Below are 20,681 nucleotides of genomic sequence, written 5' to 3' on the forward strand. Positions count from 1 at the left end.
CCAGAACAGAACACAGGCAAGAAAATTAGAGCAATAAAATTCTGGAGTCATACAGAAGAATAGCGTGCACTATGAATTTTTCCCATGCGTTGTTTTAGGTGTCCCCTGTGTATTGCAGCTACATTTCACAGAGGCAGAGGAGATGGGTGAGGAAAGAAGTAAACCAGCACGAAGGAAACTATCTGCAGAAGACCATCGTGTCCCCTGCCAGATGTACACCTGTGTGGCCTTTCTTACTGATCACCTGCACCGTCACTTGTTTCAACATTCCAGCTCACACCCCACATCAGGCAGCACGGTGTTAGATCACATGTGCTGTCTCTCAGGCTTGGTTTTTATCCTGGATCGGACACGACCTCCATGTCTGTGAGACAATTTGCCCATGAGGCACCGCAGCGGGAAGCCTCCCTGAAGGTTAAGCCAAGCCTAAGGTTAAGTGCAGGACAATGCTGTACTCCCTAGTTCCTGCCTTTAAAAAAAAAATAAATAAATAAATCACATGACTCTGAAGTCCTTATCTGACTTTGGAAAAGCCCAAATCTTGTCTTCATACTGACTGGGGTATTTTACAAATGCCTCCAAAATTTTGCACTCTGACTCCAAAATCTGTTCGGAAAATAGGATTTAGGCACTCAAACATTTATTTTCAGCAGCTGGCCACAGCGCAAGGAAAACAAAACTACTTTTCCTCTTTCTTTTATATTTATATAAGGAATTATTTTCCTTCAGAGCAGGGATTTTCCTATAATAGGACTTCTCCCATACAATTGATAGCAACAGAAAATTCACAAAAATAAAACTGTATTAAAGTCTGTCAAATAGATTAATCCCTTTCTTTTATATACCATGCCTACACAATTAAAGAAGATTAGGAGGTACCATGCAGTGACAAAAGAAGGAGGAAGATGGCAAAATACTAATGGTGCCAGCAGCACCGCTCGGAGTCTCCTCTCTGGAGCCCCATCAAAGCCCAGCTCCTGGAGCTGTGCTGGGGTTGCATAGGCTCAGCTTTAAGACCATCAACTACAGGAGCAATCGAGATGGGTTAAATTCAGGCTGTCAGTGTATTTCTGCATTTTCAATCCAGCTCAAGGACGCTGTGATGCCATAAATCAGATCTGGCTCACAAGCCCCTGCGGTTATCACCACTTTTGTGTCTTCTGGAGTCCCACAGTGATCACTGCAAGCAGGGTAAAGGAAATTAGGTAGATTTTACCTCCATAATTGGGTTCGATGCGAGGACTTTGGCCTCGATGTTGGTCTTGCTGGCAGAACCCCTGATGGTGGTGAAGAAGCGCATGGCGTATTTGGCAGAGACCGTCTTCCCAGCGCCCGACTCCCCACTCACAATGATGGACTGGTTCTTCTCATGTCTATTGAGGCAGAGGAGTCAAACTTCTGTAAGCTAATCCATTTTATTGTTCACCGTTTGCATCACTGGTCCCTCACCTTGTTGCCACCTACGTTACGGACGCTGCATTTTCTTTGGATTTACAAAAGTGACAGCAAATAATATACAGTTGTGACACATCTCACAGAAAACACAGAGGACACTGGACATCTCCAGAACACCTCCAGAGGCCTGCAGAGACAGTGGGAGATGAACCCCTGCGTGAAACACTGCTGTCTTCTTTACCCTTAGACCAAGTATCCCAGTGCTGGGAAGCCCATTCCTTACACACCACAATCCCAAACCTCTGCTGCTTGGAATCTGTCTGGAGAACTATTAACTGGCATTGGCTGAATCTCAGCTTCTAGTATCATACAATTAATTTTTCCCTCCAATGCTTTCACTCAAGAATTTGAGCTTTTGCCCAATAAAGCATGAGCAATTCATTGTGAAACTTACTCAAGTAGCCTTTAAAACACAGACACCAAAAAAGCTTCCTGTATGCTCAAAATGTGTTAAAAATATTGCAGTTGTAAAATCTAGCACCCTAGAATTAGGACACAGAAGAAATAACTTGATTCCCTAAGCAATTACACAAATATCAATATTTTCACACAGCTCCCAACATCTGGTTAAAACATTGACAATAATAATACAAAGCATGTTTTTGACATCAAGCCCACACCAGATACTCATCTCAAAATCCTCTCAAGTTGTTAAGTCATTGATCTGAAGTGCAGAGGTACTTCTAGGAAACAAGGGGTAACCAAAAGGGGATAAATAGTTTAAAAACAATCCATGGCAGACATCATTATGTCCAGTTTGTTCAGCTCCTGAAGCTCTGCAGAGCAAAATAGTTTCTTAGAAGGGCTAGCTCATTAACAGAAGGATCAAGCAGCCTGACACTCTCCAAGCACAGAACAAGTTTCCTTACAAAAGGATACAGGTGTCCCAGCTCCAGGATAACAATATTCAAGCAAATACACACCAGAACTTTGGATCTGCACATATGAAAATGCTTTCCAGGGGTGGGAAGCGTTATCCTGGCACCAAGAGGCTGATGCAAACCCTTCTGCAGCCATGATGGGAGCAGATGCCACTGTCCCACCCCTGGGCTGGTGCTGGGTAGTGGGAGCAGTTCTGCCCCTCCAGGCTTCTGATGTTCTCAGAGCCTGGGCAAACCACCAGGTACCTCCAAGACAGATCACCAGGTACCTTCAGGGTAAACCACCAGGTTCCTCCAGGGCACAGGACATTGCATGGGGAAACAGTGGGTGCATTAGCTCATGTAACTTTTGAGCCCTGCACAGAGCACAAACTCATCCAAATGCCTTTCTCTACTTTCAAAATCAATCATTTACACACACACAAAAAAAAAACCCTTGCACAAGTCATCATTAAACACCCAGCGCTTCCCAGCACGGGTGCACAGCATGGTACCCACTAGATACATCCCAACAATTAATCAGTTTATTGTGCTTGAGCTGCAAGGCACAGAAAGGGCCAAGACAGTAAGAGGAGCTCATTTTCAGAACTGCATCCCTCTAGGCAAAGATTTGCTGGCTCCAGGACCAAGTAGCTGTGCTGCAGTGGGATTCACTCCCCAGGGTATTCTCAGGACACTGCAAACCCAGCACCTCTGCAACTTGGCCATGGACTTAGGGAAGGAGAGAGTTTTCACTGCAGGATTTGCTATAAGATCCCCAAATACCCAAGCTATTGGGTAAGCTGTAAGAACGTAATTGAGTATGTTTTTAAGTAAGATCAAATTAAGCTTCCCATACTCCGCCCGGCTTTCATGAATCACAGCTGAAAGCAGGCACAGAAAATCCTATATACAAGTACAACAACCTTGCAGTTCTCTTGACATCAGGAAACACCATAAAAACACATTTCAATTTAAGATAGTTCAAGTTTATACCAGCAGGAGATGAGAACAGAGTCTAAATCATTGCCATATACTACCTCTGCACTTCCAACCGAAACACACCACACCGTTACTTTCCTCCACTGTCAGGCACATACATCTTAATTCCTCCCAGGCTCAAGGTAACTGGTCTGAGAAAACAACCTCAGCCAAGTCCCACGTAACACTTGGGTGCAAAACACAACTTAGTGACACTTCCAGCAGGAGAAGAACAACACCATAATTTCCAACTCTATACTTTTCAGGGCACCGATGCACTGTTGTCCTGGGCATCGACCAGCAGGAGGGCAAGAGGAACCGCCAGCTACTCCAGCTATCAGGGAGTTAATGCAGAAACACAGGTTGGGAGCTGAGCACAACCTCACCCAGGCACTCAACATCCTGGAGCCAGCGTTCCCAGTGACTCACCCTGGGTGGGAACAGCCTGGTCTTGCTAAGTCATGGTGTCGTGCCCTCCCTGGGTCTTGGCAAAGCCACCATGGCTCTCCCACAACCAGCTGGCAGGATCCAGGCACGGGGCTGCCAATGCACCAGTCTCACCCCTTTGGCCTTTCACAGGTGTGCAATAAAACTTTGTGTAGCGTGAGCCGTCAGACACGTGAAACCAACAGAGGAAAACCAGGGCCAGCTCCATGGTGAGAAAGGAAAACTAGCCACCAAACCCAGAAGTTCTCTGGAAATGCCCACAGCAGTGGTTTCTGGGACAGCTGATGGCAGTAATTTGGCATGGTTTATCGCTGGTTCAAGCAGGTGAGAAGTTTCACCTCTGCTTTGGTCATCTTCAGTGAGGTGCATTGCCAGTCTCTCCTCCCAGGTAACAAGGAAAACGACAAGAGGAAACAATTTCAAGTTGTGCCAGGGAAGGTTTAAAATAGGTATGAGGGAAAATCTCCTCACAGAAAGGGCTGTCAAGCCCTGGCACAGGCTGCCCAGGGACGTGGTGGAGTCCCCATCCCTGGAAACATTAAAGAATATGTGGACATGGCAACTGAGGACGTGGTTTAATGGTGGACATGGTGGTATTGGGTTGATGGCTGTACTCGATCTTAGATGCCTTTTCCTACCTTAATGATTCCATGATCTTATATTCATGGACAACCACTCGCTGAGCTCCCATGTTGGCCATCAGAAGGATGCAATGGAAAAAATTCATGTCAGCTACAAAGGAAGTGGCAGACAGAGGTTTTGCCATGGGCTGCAAGGGTGGGTGAACAGATTATCCTTCATCAGAGGTGAGGGAGAAGCAGGAGAAAGAAGTGACAACCAAAATCCCCTGGAAGTCTGCAAATGCAAAGCTGCTGTGGCCTAGAGCCACACCTGACTAAAAGTTACTTGAGAATTGTTGTTTCTTATCCTTCTCTTCATGACAGGTACAGCCCTAGCAGAACATTTCTAAAAGCATATCCCCACCACTCTTCTCCTTAATCCTGAAGATAAAAACTCCACCATTCTTCAGGGAGTGGGTCTCCAGTTGAATGAAGCCAAAATCTCAAAAAATATCAAAATCTCATTACTTGGCATGCAGACAGCACAACTACAAAGTAATATTTGATAACCTACTTTATTCACAATTAAGATTCACATCAAGACTTCTTGATATCAAATCTGATCTCTCTCATTACTTCTCCCTATCAGCTAGTGGAGTGTGCCTGGATGGAGAAGGCAGAGACCATCCCAGGTGGGAGCCTAGCCAAGGAGCAACCCAAACCCACAGTCCCCGTGGGGTTCAGATCCCATCACAAAATTACTTTAAGTGGCATTCTGAGTTGTTATTCCTCCCTCTGCCTTGTCCCTTTTAAAAGGAATCATCATTCTCCAAAAGACACTGAACATAGTGATAAAACCACGGCCAACACCACTTACTGCCATTGCAGCCACTCTGGCAGGTCACATTTTCCCAGAGTTTCTCATTATTTTGCCATAATGGCTGATGTGCTGCAACATGAAATGGGCCAGATGGGCTCTCCATGGCACAAAAAACTTCTGGATTATATTAATAACATAAAATAAAAAGAAATATGCTTTTTAGTAGGCCACTCCACCTCCTGCATTTGCAGTAATGTGTCTCTTCTGTTGTGTTTTTCGGAGTTTTTTGTTTGTTTGTTTGATTTGGTTTGGTTTGGGGGTTTTTTTGGGCTTTTTGTGTGTTTGTTTTTTTCTTGGATATAATGCATGTTCAGGCATTTCTTTTCCAACTTCAGGAATAAAGGCTACAGAGACTTTCCCTTCTTCAGTGTAAAAGTTAACCAACTGCTGGTGCCAGCAGGGAAAGATCGATGAACCCCGCGGAGCAGTTGGTAGCAAGCAGGATGCTCAGAGAGAAGAAATGGTTAAAACCAGGCAGGGGGTGTTTGTATACAGCATGGAATAAAAGGCACTGAAATGTCTGGCCACCCTGCAGGCACAGTGTGCAACACAGCTGCTTGAAATGCAGTCAATTTTAGCAGCACCAGCACAGAAGAAAATTATTATGGGAAAAAAGCCTGAATAAAGTGAAATGTTAAGGGTGAATACCGTCTCTGCTGCAGCATGGCAATGCTTGTCACATCTCCTACTGGGGCTACTCAGGGATTGCCTTTGGGATTAGACTTAGGGGATGGTCAAGCCCCAGCAATAGCAAAGGGTATGAAGCCAAGGATGGTTCCAACCACCCCTCTGCCTGTCAAGAAGAGACAGGGGACATCTCAGTGCAGATGTATATATCCAGTACCCTAAGTCTTCTGCAACACTGCTTGAAAAAAGGTGTATTTGAAGACAAATAATGCCCCAAATGTTCTCCAGACATGTACCGCTACTCAGCACTTTTCCTAAGTCAGCTTTCTTTAATGCAATAATCCAAACCCATGAGTAGGGACCTAGAACTTCTAGGGTTTGTTTTCGTAGTCATCCCTTCACAAAACCACTACTGGGCACCAGCAGCTTAACTGCACAACTTTATCTTGATTTCTGTAGCGGGAGCAAAACCAGCTGCACTAAAAACACAGCTCTTCCAGGAGGGAAAAATATCTGGTGCAAAAGAAGGCGGAGCCAGACCCTGTGAACAATTGTCAGGGGTCACTCCAGCTTTAATCCCAGATCTGACACTAATTCTCCACGTCATGGAACGAGTCAATAAGTCTCTCCACCATGGAAATCATATTTAACCTACTTATTTCAGGATGCTGGGAGGATTAGTGTTCATAAAGCAATCTGAAGATTAAAAACCTTTAAGTCCTGCAGTTTGAATTGAGCCTGACCATCACAAGAACACTCAAGCCCAGACACACAACAGGCTCTAATACACTTCTCTGCTGACAGTGCTGCACAGGCTAAAGATGAGCATTAATACTGCATTGTGTTGTCAGTGATATTAAAAAATGCAATAATTTAATTACCACTAGATTGCATCCCTCAAGTGCAAACAACAGTGTTGAAACTCTGCCTTCAAAAGGATAAAGAAAAGTTGCACACTGTGAAGGTAAAACTCAGTGTTGCCGTGTTGTAACACAGAGAAAAGCCATCTCTGAAATTCCCAAGCCAGGAATTGTTCCCATTTCAGTAGGATAACTGGAATTTGGAGCAGCAGCATCATGTCAAGAGTGGCAGCAAGTTGTTTTACTTATTTGCTTTAATTTGGATTTTTAGAGTACCACTCCTAGCATTGTCAAAGCAAATAAAAACCCACAACTTTGGGGTAGTTAGACTTCTCCCTCAGAGAAACCCACAAAGATGTTATTTAGCATCTAGTTGAACAAGAGTGTCTAAGGACATGTTTTCTGTTTGCATTATCAAACATCAGCTGCAAATGCACATTTTATGCTGCAGCTGCTGGAGCCAGCAGTGCCATAAGGACAGATTTCTGCGTGTTATATATTCATCTGAGTCGTTTTTTACACTCTATCTTTCATAAACATCATGGATTACCCTATACAACCTTTTTTTGTCCCTTCTTTATGTAGATAACTTTTTTAATATAGATAAGTTCTTTATTTTATAGAGATAACTTTTCATACAGTGGCTTATACTGATGGGGGAAAATAATACTGTTTTCACCAACAACCTACATCCACGTGGGCCACATCAGAACCTTACAATTAATTTTGTTCACAGAACTGCTGCAGCCCTTCCCCATCCTGGTACCATCATAGCATAATGGCCAGTCTCTTCGCGAACGAAGAACCGGGGAAGGTCTTTACGCCTTCCAGCCTGCGCATTGGATTTTTTAGGTGAGACACAATGTGCGCGGAACTGAGCCCACTCTTTAATCCTGAGGTTCATCTGCCGGGGCCAAGCACGCTTGGACGGTGGCAGCGAGGTCCTCAGGACGTAGATGGATTGCCTTACGGGCTAACGAGCTCCATCTGCCCGGGGAGGGGCCCCGACCGGGAATCGAACCCGGGTCTCTGCAGTGACAGTGCAGTGTCTTTTCCCCTAGACCACCGGGGGCTCCCTCTGGTACCATCACAAACTCTGAGGATAACATTGCACTGTAACGCAGAGAAACCAGAGAAAGAAAACAGCAATATCCCATCTCAGCAAGGCCAAAGTCTCGTGTAACATCACTCAGCTGCTGCAGGTGTCCCTGGGGGATGTTAGATCATGCATAGCCCAACCAGGGTCTCACTCCCAAAGGTGCATCAGGGATAATGTATGCCCCAGGGTCTGTCCTCAGCAGCTTTGGAGTAGGTTTGCTCACACACAACCCCCCGGGTTTTAACAAAAAGCCAGAGAGAAAATATAGATTTGAATTTCTCAGTCGCTGGGAAAAAGCCTAAAAGTGCCAGTCTGGCCCTGAATGGGAAAGGATGAGCACGCAGCACGATGCTCGAGGAGCAGGTAAGGTGCAAATTAACCTCGTCCTCTGCAGTGGTCACCGTCAGCTCCGCTGTGCAGCGCTACTCCCTCCATGCAACACTGCTTAACACACATCGATGTGACGTTTCCAGTGCCGAGATCAAACGCCCTGGTGCAAATTAGGATGTCTCTGCAGAGGTCAGAGCTCTTTCATGCGACGCCCCAGCAAACCCAGCCCCCTCTCCTGCGGGAGCCGTAGGAGTCCCGCCGGTCCCGGCTCATTAAGGTCCTTCCTCCCCAGAGCTCTTTGTGTAGCCGGCTGGAAACGCTCCTGCAACAGCAAAGGGGAAATCCCAGGAGCTCCAAGTTTCCGCAAAATGCTGAACTGTCTCCAGTCTTCCCACCAATTCCTGAGAGCGGGCGGACGGGCAGGATGACCTTCTCCCAGGATTTATGCTTTGCATACACCGCGCTGGGGAAGAACACGAGCTCCTCGGCCGCACGGAAACCAGGTCAGCAGCTCTTCTGTGCGCTGTTTCTAGGGAGGGCAGAACACGCACCTGGCCGGTTTTCTTGGCTCTCTGGCACCCTGATGCTCTTTTCTGAGCGGGGATCACACCACAGAGCACCCCTGGCTCCGGTCCAAGGCAGCTGCAAGATGCTGGCCCCTGCAGAGCACTACAGAGAGAGGAGGTTTGGTACGGCACCCTCCCAAAAATCATCACACAGGGGCAAGAATCATGTGGGATGCTGCCCCAGCAGATCAGCTTTGGGGGCACCAGCAGGACAAGTCAGTTTTCTTCCATCCCATGGCAGTCCCAGAAAGGTGGTCCTTCCGACAGACTTCATCACCTCCACCATCATCAGCCACTCATGCTTGGAAAAATCCCACACTATCATCTGATTAATTAAATGGGGAAAGAGTAGGAAAGCTCCGGAAAGAGATTTTTCAGAAACCAGTTGACTTCTGGGTGTGTGCTCTGGGTTCTCCATCCTGAGGGCCCCCAGAGCTGAGGATGTGGGGTGGCAAGCACTCACTGGGAGGTGGGCCAGTCGCGAGTCTTTGAGCTCTGACGTAATTATGATGCTCACAAATACTGTTTTGAATGTTTAATTATGTTTGGTGTTACAGCCTTCTCACCTCAGAGCTCCAACAGTTCTCCTGCATCACAGCAGCGATTACATGTTTGATGTAGGCTATTATCACTCCTTCCCAGATGGTGATACACACACACACAATCATTACTCTCAGTCAGGCACTGACCTTTCTCTACCTTAAGCTCTCCCATGCCATTTCTGTCCCATTTATGAGTATTTATGATCTCTCTGTAAGGGATGTCTCATTTATTATGAAGTCTGCTAGCAAGCAGCACAGTTCTCATTCTAAATTGTCAAAAAGAAAAAGTAAAAGAAAAGATGAAATTTAAAAATAGAATAAAAGTTTTACTCATTCCTAAATTCAAAGCTATACATTGCTTTTTGTTCTGATCCCTTTCTTAGACCTAAGATTTAGTTTTGAGATGGTACCTGCTACAAGGCCCTGCTAAACTGCAGCACAGCTCGGCCCCACAGCTCCCTGAAAACCACCAACCCATCGCCACCGGCCGTTAATCTTTTTGCTCCTATCTGCTCTCTCATTGTACAGCTCTAAATCCTCCTGTAAAGCTTGAAGTGCTATCAAAGGACATCCCCCACCGTGCCCACGCCCCTCCCTGAGTTTATTTGCTTGTGTGCAGGGCTGATGCTGCAATTCCTGCTCTGTTCCAGCTCCAGCATTGCACCCCACAGCAGGAAAAAGAGCAGCTGTCATCACACACAGCCGCACCGGCACCTGTATCTCTGCAAGACACAGATACTTTGTCTGTTGCTGCAGGCAAGCAGTGATTTTTCCACTTTGACACATGCTTTTGACAGCGCCAATGCAAAGCCTGGGTACACCAACTTCCAGTAAAAATGGGAAGACACTACTAAACAGAGTAACCTGTCTGCAGTCCAAGTGTTTGGGCATTTAGTTCCAGAAACAGCATGTGGGCAGTGGGGCTGAACAGGGGAGACACTCTATTTCCATATAACTTCTAATTTAGGAATCACACAGTAGATGCCGACCCTGGTTTGAACTGCAGAGACAGGGGATTAATTATCTGATACCCAAAGAGCTGCAGTTTAGACCAGATATGCAGAAGCTAAACTCACCCATCAAATCACTCCTGCATTTCTTTTTTTTAATTTGTTCTGCAAGAACTATCAAAAACAGTACACTATGAGGGGATCCTCACACTGGGAGAGAGGAAGATCCAGTCTAACCAACAGGTTACAAGAACACTTGCTTTCCCACTGATGTTGCAAGGACCAGGTCTGCAGAGCCCTTTCATGCTCCTGGAAAAACATTAAAACTTCTACATTTCCAGTTTAGCAGAGTTAAACATGAATCAGATCAAGATACTTGTGCCTGGCCACATGAAACAGCTTTGCAGACATCGTGCATCTGTGAAAGCATCAGCCTGATGGATGCACAAGGGAATAAAGACCATGGCACTTCACCCAGTCCGTGCTCTTAGGAGGTTTTCACAACTCCTTTAGTACCCCAGATCTTTCCCAGGGTAAGACCTGAACACTGAAATTAGTTCGTGTCTGTTATCTGACACAGGTTTCTGCCAAGTCACACCTGTTAAGAGGTCCACAAAAGTGAGATAATGTTCCTATTACCACAAGATCCAGATGTGCTAGCTGGAAAACACACAGAATATGCAGCAAGGGAGTTACCTTCAATATTCGATTTATGATTTGAGCAAAGATCACCTTTACTACCTGTTCCCTGCTTTTGAAAGATGTTTGACAACCTTTGGAGGGCCCATTCTTCTGCTCCACTGCCCACAGCAGTGCTGTTCATACCACATACCTCTTTCACCTAGTGCTGTTTGATTCGCTATTTTATTAAGTAAAATGCATGATTTTTATTTAAAAACAAACAAACAAAAACCACACACACACACACACACAAAAAGTTCCCAAAGGCTGGGAAGGGAAGCTGGTGTTGCATTGTCACTGTCCAAACTTTGGTCACCTCCGCAGAGCTGGAAACAACTGATGGGACATTTTCATGGAGAGGGACACAGGTCAGAGCGAGAAAAATGGAATCTCTAAGGCTGGAATAGAGCTCCAAGGCCATCAAGTCCAACTTGTGACTGATCCCCACCTTGTCACGCTGCCCAGAGCACTGAGTGCCATGTCCAGTCATTCCTTGAACAGCTCCCGGGATGGGGACTCCACCACCTCCCTGGGCAACCCATTTCAAAATTTAGCAACCTTTTTCACTACGAAATTCCTCCTGATGTCCAACCTGAGCCTCCCCTGGCACAGCTGGAGGCCGTTTCCCCTTGCCATGTCCCTTGTTCCCTGGGAACAGAGCCTGATCCCCCTTGGCTCCCCCCTCCTGTCAGGGAGTTGCAGAGCCAGAAGGTCCCCCTTGAGCCTCCTTTTCTCCAGGATGAGTCCCCCCAGCTCCCTCAGCCGCTCCTGGTGTTCTAGACCCTTCCTTTGTCTAGACAAGGTCGTTCCTGAACTGAGGCACACAGAACCGGACAAAGGACTTGAGGTGTGGCCTCACCAGTGCCCAGCACAGAGAAGTGTGGAACAACCCTTGCCCCTGTGTGGAAAGCTGCTGGTCAGGCTGACCTCAGATGAAATGCAAGTTTCAAGGGGAATTTTTGCTTCTGCCCAGGGCAGTGACACACAAGGAAACCAGAGCCGCCACTGGGATCTGGGTACACAAGAGATCTTTTGTTCCCCTATGAGAAAAGCAAGAAGCAATCAGCCAGGGCACCAGCGGCTGTGCTGGCTCTCCCTGTGACCATGGCAGAGTTTTCAGTCTGCTTTCAGAATTGCAAACACCTCCTTGCAGCCCCCAAAGTGTAAAAGGCATCAACACCCACTGCACCTCACCAGGACAGAGATCATGACCGGGGAGGAGGTGGCTGCATTGCCCTGCAGGTAATGTGTGACCCAAAGCACTCATTGCTCTGAACTCACAGCCTCAGATATTAAAAATCACTGAATGATCCCTCCCTCAATCACCTCCAGTAGCAGCACTTGGTGCAAATTAACTCAGTGCTGTGTATTTTGCTTAAAACAACATTCTTTCAGTGAACTGAGTGCATTTAGTCTCACACTGGTTATGCGGAGAGTTTCTAAAGAGCTGGTCAGTGTAAAAATTAGAGGCTGTCACATATGAATTTTAATCACTTGCCTTTCTCTTTTTTTTGAAAGCTGTTTTACATGCGGTTGCTACAAAGCAACTCCCTGCAAAACATCCTCTTAGGGAAAAGCTCGTATTTAAAGGGGAGTTTTAATATGTGCTGAAATAACTGTAAGTGTTCAGATGTTTTGTGAACAACTTTGACTCAAAAAAGGGATCAGATGTTGCTGCACACCCTCTGCAGCTCCCTTGTCCAGCTCACCCACAACTTTTTTCTTTCCTTTTTTTTTTTTTTTTTCCCCCATTTTAAATTGGCATTTTCTGATGACAGGACAAAACCAAACGCGGGATCCAGCAGAGTCCCCAGTCCCCTCTCATGGACGCTGTTGGCTTGAGGCAGGGGAGAAAGCACAGGACCCCTTCACTAACACTTGTGCACCACCAGTATCTTAAGATCTGCCCTGGCACCTCATCTCTAAATGGCCATGGTATAATAGAAGCTCAGAGAATTAAAAATCTAATTACCTCAATTTTTCTCATTTAACAGAGAGTCTTATATTTTGTGCCCTTTTCCCTTGCCATCTATTCAATCCCATTCAATCACCTCCACTGTGCCTTTCCAGTGTGTTCTTGGCCACTAATGAAGCTAAAATATTCAGAAGACCCAGAAGACTGTTCTCCTGCTCTCAATCACATTGCAAGTTTGACCTTCTGGGATGGCCAGTTTGAGTTTTATTCCTGGTCTATAGGATGCACCAGACATAATCCAGTTGTTTTAAAGTTCAGACACTGCAAAGCAAGTGATGTTTTTGCACCAGTTTAGGTTTAACATGCTCACAAACCCCCACCCTGATGGCTGAGGTGCCCAAGCACCCATGGCCCACCTCACATGTACCCCAGTTGCCTAAAGCTGAGCTGCAGGCACAAGGTATCCCACAGAGTCAGTAATTCAGTCAAAAAAAGGCAAAAAGGAGTCCTGTTCAATGCACTACATCCATCACTCATGAGCCATGCCATCCACACACCCTGTTCAAGCAGCTCCACCCCTCTCCCTGGAGCACTGCAGAGGGAAAAGCTCGGATCAAACTGTGGAAAACACAACTTCCACCCAGAGGCTTTCAGATTTAAAACACAGTGCGCTACATTTTAAGGCACATTTCAAATAAACAGGTAGATTCCTATAATCCACATCCCAATCTCCTCTCAGCCCCGTTTGAAACCCTCTTTTGTACCCAAACCCGCAATTGCCATAACAGCCCCAAAACGGAAAGCACTAGAGGAATGCTGAACAGTGAGCATCTTATTTAAGAGCTTTGAAGGTGGTTATTTTCCTGTCCCCTTGAAAACAGAGCAGTCTTAACCACCCAGAGACAGCAGTTATCACTTAGGAGTCGCTTGTCAAAAGTAGCTTTATTCTGTTAAGAAGGAAAGCAGAGTCAAGCATCTTTGGCTAGAGCTTGCTGTTAGCCCACTGCCTGCAAAAATACACAGGGATGTGGAAAAACATTGTCTCCCCTAGCACAGACTTCAGTTTCAGAAAAGCAAGTTGTTGCCTTGCATTTTAGACACCTGCCCAGGAAAATACATGGGTCCTGTTCACATTGGTCAGCAAAACCCTGATTATCTTCTAAAAAAACCCATGCAGCTTGCTGCTCAGCCTGGACTCACAAAAGGACATAGTCCTAAGCCTTCCTCTTTCTAGAGACAGCTTCCCAAATTCCTGAATTCTTCTCAAAGCAGATCTGCCCAAAGCACAAGCACTTGGGGGAGTGAACTTCACTCAGTTTGGATAAAATCCACCTGATCTCCACTCATGGCAGTGCTCCTCCAGATGCATTTATGGATTGAACTCTGGCACACCTCTGATTAGAAATGCATCCTAACTCACCACGAGAGCTCAGATGTGGCAAAAACCAGGTTGCAACCCTTGAAAAATGGTTCAGTGCTTACTCTTTGCTATTAAAAGCCAGGGCTGTACAAAAATCTCAGCTAATCCACAAACAAACATAAACACATTGTGCGAGTCCTGACAACTATAATAAAATGATCCCTGGTGCAACAGCTTTCAGCTGTCTCCCACATTCTCTTTCAGATCATGACTTATCTGCTAAGAACAAAACCCTACATCTGTCCTCAGCAACACAACAAACACAGAAACAAATGAAGTGAAACTCCCACCACATCCATCTGGTGAAGGCACTGCTTTGAAAGATCCATAAATACCTCCAAATATCTGCCAGTCACCTCCTAATTCAAAATCACAACGTCTCCATAAAAACAACTAACATTAGCTCCTGGGTTTAGTTGGATTATCTCACCAAATTATCTGAAACGTGGTTTCCTCTAAGCTATTAAACGTGACATTTGCAGAGTGGTTTGAACTTCATCCAGGAAGCTCATCCAAGCAGCAGCAGGAGAAGGATCCCTGTCAGAATCACGGGTGCACCAAACCCCTGAGTTCCCAAGGACCACAGAGATCCCCATCAGCCCAGCAACCTTGGAAAGCAATGATGGGGGTCCAGCCAGCAAGCAGAATCCCACAACTTCGCTTTCACTGCGTAATTGCCACATTTAATTGCATCTTTTCTCACTTTGAGCACTCACTCACCTGACCATCTGACTATAGGCTTCCTGGGCCACGGCGAAGATGTGGGGATCCATGTCCCCCATGTTTTGGCCACTGTATGCATAGATGGCATCTTCTTCATAGATTGGCAGCTCCTCATATGGGTTGATGGCCACAAGCACGATACCTTAGAAAACAGATGAATAGGCAGGTATATTACAAACCAAGCAGGGATTTAATATTTCAGGCTTTTCAGGACGTGCATTAGCTGTTTTGATCAGTTTTTTTCTGAAATACGGTGTTTGAAGGGAAAAAAAGGATGAGAATTGAATGGGGAAGGACTCCTGATTCTTATCTCAGCATCTCCTTTTAAGGACCATGCTTTCATAGCAAGGCAATAAGCTCCCATGCAGCTGCAGAGGAGGCCTACAAAACTAGAGATAAAAGCAAAAATTTGTTATAACTTACATTGTGTGAAGCCAGACTTTGCAGAAGGAGTGAGGAAAGCTAAATAGAGCCTGAGTGATCACTTCAGAAAAGCAACTAAAGCTCTGCTAGACCCAAACAAACATGCTGGGGTTTCCCCTGGCTTAAATCTCAAGTGGAAGCTCGTAACAAAGAACATACCCAAATCAAACTGAAATGCATAAATAATAGGAAAGGAATGCCAGAGCCTGCATTACAGCTTTAATGTCTGCCTCCTCTCCAGCTCTAGGAACACCGTGCCTGCCCAGAAGAGGCAGTGAGCCTCAGAATTAATGAGAGGCAAAGCCACGCGTGGTGCTCCCTGTGTGCTTGAGGGAGCTGCTCTGCACATAAGCGCTGACAAAGTTCCACCTCCAAAGCACCTTCAGGTTCGGCAGGTTCAAACTGTTACTGGCAGGAGCTCCGGGGAGCAGGTGGGTGGTGGGAGTGGGCCCCAACCAATTCAGAGCTAGGGCACCCCGAAACTGCAGCAGAGCACAGGAACCCTCAACTGGCAGTGAACACCAGGAGACACAACTTCACCCGCCGTGGAAGGCAAAGGTCAGCGACGTCACCTGCCTCTGCAGGACATTAACCCAGCTGCTTCACAGGGTTCCCTGTGCCCTCCTCCTGCCTGTTCGCTTCCTGGTTCTGTTAGAGGCATGCCTCAATTTCCCTTAGTCACCAAAAGCACCATGCAAACCAAGCTGAGGGGCTGTTGTTACCGTGGATTTCTTGCCCTTCTCAACCACTTCATAACCAAAGCACGGGGTACTTTGTACCCATGCAGAGCTCTTGCAGCTGAACCTACACTTGCTGAGCCCAAACCCCTTTATCTTCATTAACGTGATGCTGTGCTCAAGGTTTATCATAAACCTTCACGAGAAGCTGCACAAATGAAACGGCACTGATTTTGGATGGGAGCAGTTTTGCAGCTGACTGAAGGCACATGTTCAGCTGCAAAAGGCTACAGGTTATGCCAGCAGTCCCACATTACACATCATTAAACACTGGGAGGAAAGTCCCCACTAACAGCCGCAGAGGCTGCATATTTCAAGGGAACTATTTAAAAAAGTCATCTCCTCCTGCCAAGCATTTCCTCAACAACCCTGAACTGAAACACTTCATCACAGCTGTACACACCAAGCTTAGCCCTGCCATGCAAGTGGTGCTGTGGATTTTGCTGAAATCCTGCAACATCACAGGACAAGGGGGAACAGCTTCAAACTGACACAGAGCAGGATTAAATGAGATATTGGGAAGGAATTCACCCCTGTGAGAGTGGTGAGGCCCTGGTTTCCCAGAGAAGCTGTAGCTGCCCCTGGATCCCTGGAAGTGTCCAAGGCCAGGCTGGACGGGGCTTGGAGCAACCTGGGTTAATGGAAGGTGTCCCTGCCCTATGACCAGGGGTTGGAACGAAATGAGCTTTAAGGTCCCTTTCAACCCAAACCATTCTGGGATTTTATGAATTGCCTTCTTTCTTTTTTTGGATGTTTTAAGTTGCAATTTGTTGCTATCTATTCACAGCTAACTGCAGTCCTGAATACCTTTGGTAAGCCACCCGCCCCAAAAAGGACAAACCCAAGTTCACACCTGCCCTCCTTCCACTTTGAATTCAAGGCTTATATGACTCCCAAAGTCATTAAGAAAAGGAAGGAAATAAGAGCACGAGAAGGTTTTTTGCAGTCTTTCAGGAGGAAAACCCACTATGAACATTTCTCAGTCGGATCACTATTTCTGGCATGCTGCTGTGTTTTGGTGATTTGTTGTATCCTACTTTTCCCCTGTGGGGGTTGCCAAGCACACAGAAATTTGGCCTCAAACTCATCTGACAAGATGCTCCCACCAAGAGTTAGTGGAAACACCAGCTGCTGTGGAACTGGATCACCTGGACCACGAGCTCAGGAAGTTCACAGTGCACCAACCCTCAAAAACCACGTGTGGTTTTTTACAAACTAAAGCCTGATGGTGCACACTTCTGTCTCCCACCCGCCCCAAAATCACAGTCCCCAGACTTTCCTCATGCTGCAACCTCTGGCTTGTGGTCTCAAGGGGTTTCTCTGTGGACCCACAGCTTCCCAGGAGCTGATCGTGTGGCCTGGACACTCACCGCAGTACGTGTAGACAAAGTTGCTCTCCAGGAACCTGACTTTGAGGTTGTGCAGGACTGCAGGCTCGTGCAGGTAGCTGAGGGCTGTCAGGTCATTCTCTCTGAGCAGGATATCTGGATTGCATAGGAGAGGCAGCTCATTTCCTTGGAGGTCAAGACGATATTCGTAGAGCTGAATAGAAACATGTGAGGAGCATGAGAACACAAAAACCAACAGCTCCTTTAATAGCTAATAATTTGTCCAAATAACTCCATTCTGATACTATACTTACATATCCTGCTCTAAATGAAATTACAAGCCCCTTTTATGCTAAATGCTACAGGGATCTGGATGACACGCTACCAGGTGACAGATCATCCTTCTGGTAAAATGGCTTTGAGGTGGCCAACCAAGGTCCTGGAGTAAAATGATGGTCCACAAGCACCAACCTGAGCATATCTGAGTTGCTTTCAGGCCGACCTTGGGGCAGACAGCCTTTAGCCAGCTCTAAGCAGTAACAGGAACCACACAGACAAGCACAGCTTCATCTGATCTAAGCACCTTCATGCCCTTTGAAAAGCAGCCTCATTGCAAACTAGACCACGTTCTTACCATCAGAACGATTTCTCAGCTCATTTTTAATTTCAGTTACTTTCAAACCCAAAACCTGACACCCCTTCAGGCAGAGAGGACATGGAGAATTGTGGAGTCCCTGCTGCTTCAGTGTCTGAGGAGCCAGTTTAAGCTGCTGAAGTTACCATATGGGCAGCCTTATGGAATTTTTGACTCATCCCCAAGTGAGCAGCAGAGCCACCAACTAAAGGAAAACTGTAATTTTTAATTTTTTTTTTTAGCAGTGGAGGGAAAAATTTTTGCTGTGATGTTGCTTTCCACAGGGTGTCTCAGGAAGGGGTCCTGATGCTCAGGTCCCAGCAGAAGGGAAGAGCCCCGGTTTGCAAGCAAAAGAGCACCAGTAGCACTGCACTGGCACTGGAACACTGCCCATGCGAACAGCACAAGGAAAGTCGGCCCAAGTGCACGAGGACGGGGTCTCTCAGAACATCTGACAACCTCAAGCTGGTTTTATTCTCCAATTCCATCTTGTCAATGCCAATTTTCAGGAGTTTGTGCTCAGTCTCACATCTTAATGGCAAACACACCAGGGACGCCTTGTGATATTTAAAAGTCAGTTCTTCATTCAGAGGGAGTACTCTTGCATACAGAGCAGAGCCAGAAAACACAAAACCCATGAAAATGCACTTAAAGTACAAGGACAAAAGAGAAGCACTAAACTGTTGGGTAATGCATGTTGGCTGTCAGGAACAAAAGGCTTTCAACAGCTTTGCATCCCCTGTAGATATGTATGCTGGCTCCTTTCCGGTCAAACTCACTTCAGCTTCCAACACAGTCAACTGCTGCGACCCTCCTGTCACTCCAGAAATGGAAATAGCCTCTGGTCCCACATGTCCTGAGGGCATTAACGTGCATTGAGCGCCAGTGTCAACCAAAGCCTTATATTCTTGTGGGTCTGATGTGCCAGGCCACCGGATCCACACCGTCCAATAGACACGGTTGTCCCGTGCCTCTACCTGGCTAGAGGCAGGGTCCCTCTAATACTGGTTTCTGTCCTGCTCATCACAGGTTTCCGTCTGCAAATACCGGCGGGAGGTACCTTCTAGTGGGTCAGATCCCTGCCCACGGGATACCGGCACTGCACTCACTTTCACGGACTTTGTTTTTCTCTGGTCCTTTAACTCTTGTACTTGGGCTGCCAAGACATGGGTAGGTTTCCTGTCCCACTGTCTCATGTCTTCTCCATGTCCAGATAGGAAATACCACAGCTCGGTTCGTGAGGTCTGTCTACCCCCTCTAGCTGGGGGGCGCCTGGTTCTCACTGGTGCCACCTGGGAGGTGTTTCTCTCAATCTTTTCTAGCATTTTCTTTTGTTGATCTTGTAGTTGTGTAGCTATGGTAGTGAGGTTATCGATTGAGGTCTCTACGGAGGAAACACGGGTTTGTAGTGATTCTTGGACCATACTGTCGTACATCCGAAGTTTATTTGCTATAAGCGCCACTGGCTCACTCTTTTCCCCAGCATCCAGTGATGTCAGGTAACTGACATGTGCAGATGGCCCCATACATATGAAGGTCTACCACATGAATGGTGTACATCTAACCTTGTCAGGATCGTGACTAGCTTGCATATCTCTTCTAAACAGTACTTCCAACAGTGCCATTTCCCTCAGGCGTCGGATCCCCTCCTCCATGGTATTCCAACTCTTCACAAAATGGTCTGTCTGCAAGGCCTCTCTGTAAACGAATCTCCCTCTCACAGTATCCAGCAGCCGTGCCCAGAGAGACAGGGACTTTGATTCTCTCACAAATGCCTCTTCAATGCCCACATCCTGGGCAATAGACCTCAAAGACCTTGCTTCACTGCCATCAAGGTTTATGGCATCACCTGTAGAGTCCCAGACTCGGATCATCCAGGTCAGTATAGGCTCATTCGGGTGACGAATCACATCTGCCCGTAATTTCCGGAGGTCGTCATACGATAAGGACTTAGTGATGATTTCTGGCTCTGAGTTGGCTGTCTGTGAGGGTCCTGCCTCCCCATCATCATCAACTGGGCGGGCTGATTTGGTCCTATATTTCTTCTTTTGGATAGGGGCAACCTCCATTGACTTGTTTGGTCCCTTGGAACTGGCCTTATCTGGAGTTACCCTTGAATCAGGCCTCTCGTTTTCATCTTTTCCTTTTCCCTGTGAGGGTTGCACCATACCGAGCACCTTTTTGTAGGCAACGGCTAAAGCCCCACATGCATCTATGTCCCAGGTTGGATTTGGCTCCCAGCCAAGTGTCTGGACCCCAGGGACAAAATCTTCCCCCTCCCTCTCACTTTTTCCCTGTTGACTGAAAAAAAAACCAAAAGAGCTCAAACCGAATAAATTTCAAATTTATATATACATAAAGAAAACTATATACACACTACCAACCAAAGGGAACTCCCCAAAAGGGAAAGGGAAGGGAAAGGGAAAAGGGAAAAAGGGACAAAAAGGGATACAAAAGGGACAAAAAGGGACAAAAAGTTAAATGCTCCCCTCGAGAGGAAGCGAACCACACCACACAGCTACCACAGCACTGTCCACCTCTCAAGGCCAACCAGACACGCCAGGCCTCACTCCCTCACCCGGGCAGAGCGACAGTAGAGCTACCTCTACCTTGGGTCCGCCGGAAGAAAGAGAGCGAGAGCTTCGTCTCTCTCCTTAATTATA

At 46.6% G+C, this 20,681-nt stretch overlaps 1 protein-coding gene across 1 annotated transcript in view; it reads right to left on the reverse strand.

Moving 5' to 3' along the window:
• Positions 1–1,122: 1,122 nt before the first annotated feature.
• The window catches only part of LOC114070218 (unconventional myosin-Vb-like), a 36,992-nt gene continuing 17,433 nt past the window's right edge, over positions 1,123–20,681 (reverse strand). The window contains exons 3-5 of the mRNA XM_027907468.1: positions 17,427–17,598; positions 14,894–15,038; positions 1,123–1,373 (exon numbers count right to left, since the gene is read on the reverse strand). Of these exons, the coding sequence (XP_027763269.1) occupies positions 1,202–1,373; positions 14,894–15,038; positions 17,427–17,598 (489 nt within the window). The 3' untranslated portion in view covers positions 1,123–1,201. The remainder of the gene's footprint in view (positions 1,374–14,893; positions 15,039–17,426; positions 17,599–20,681) is intronic.

Source organism: Empidonax traillii, unplaced genomic scaffold, assembly GCF_003031625.1.
Source record: "Empidonax traillii isolate 1590-97213 ecotype Southwest subspecies unplaced genomic scaffold, ASM303162v1 scaffold1475:size161371, whole genome shotgun sequence".
In the NCBI taxonomy this organism is placed as follows: domain Eukaryota; kingdom Metazoa; phylum Chordata; class Aves; order Passeriformes; family Tyrannidae; genus Empidonax; species Empidonax traillii.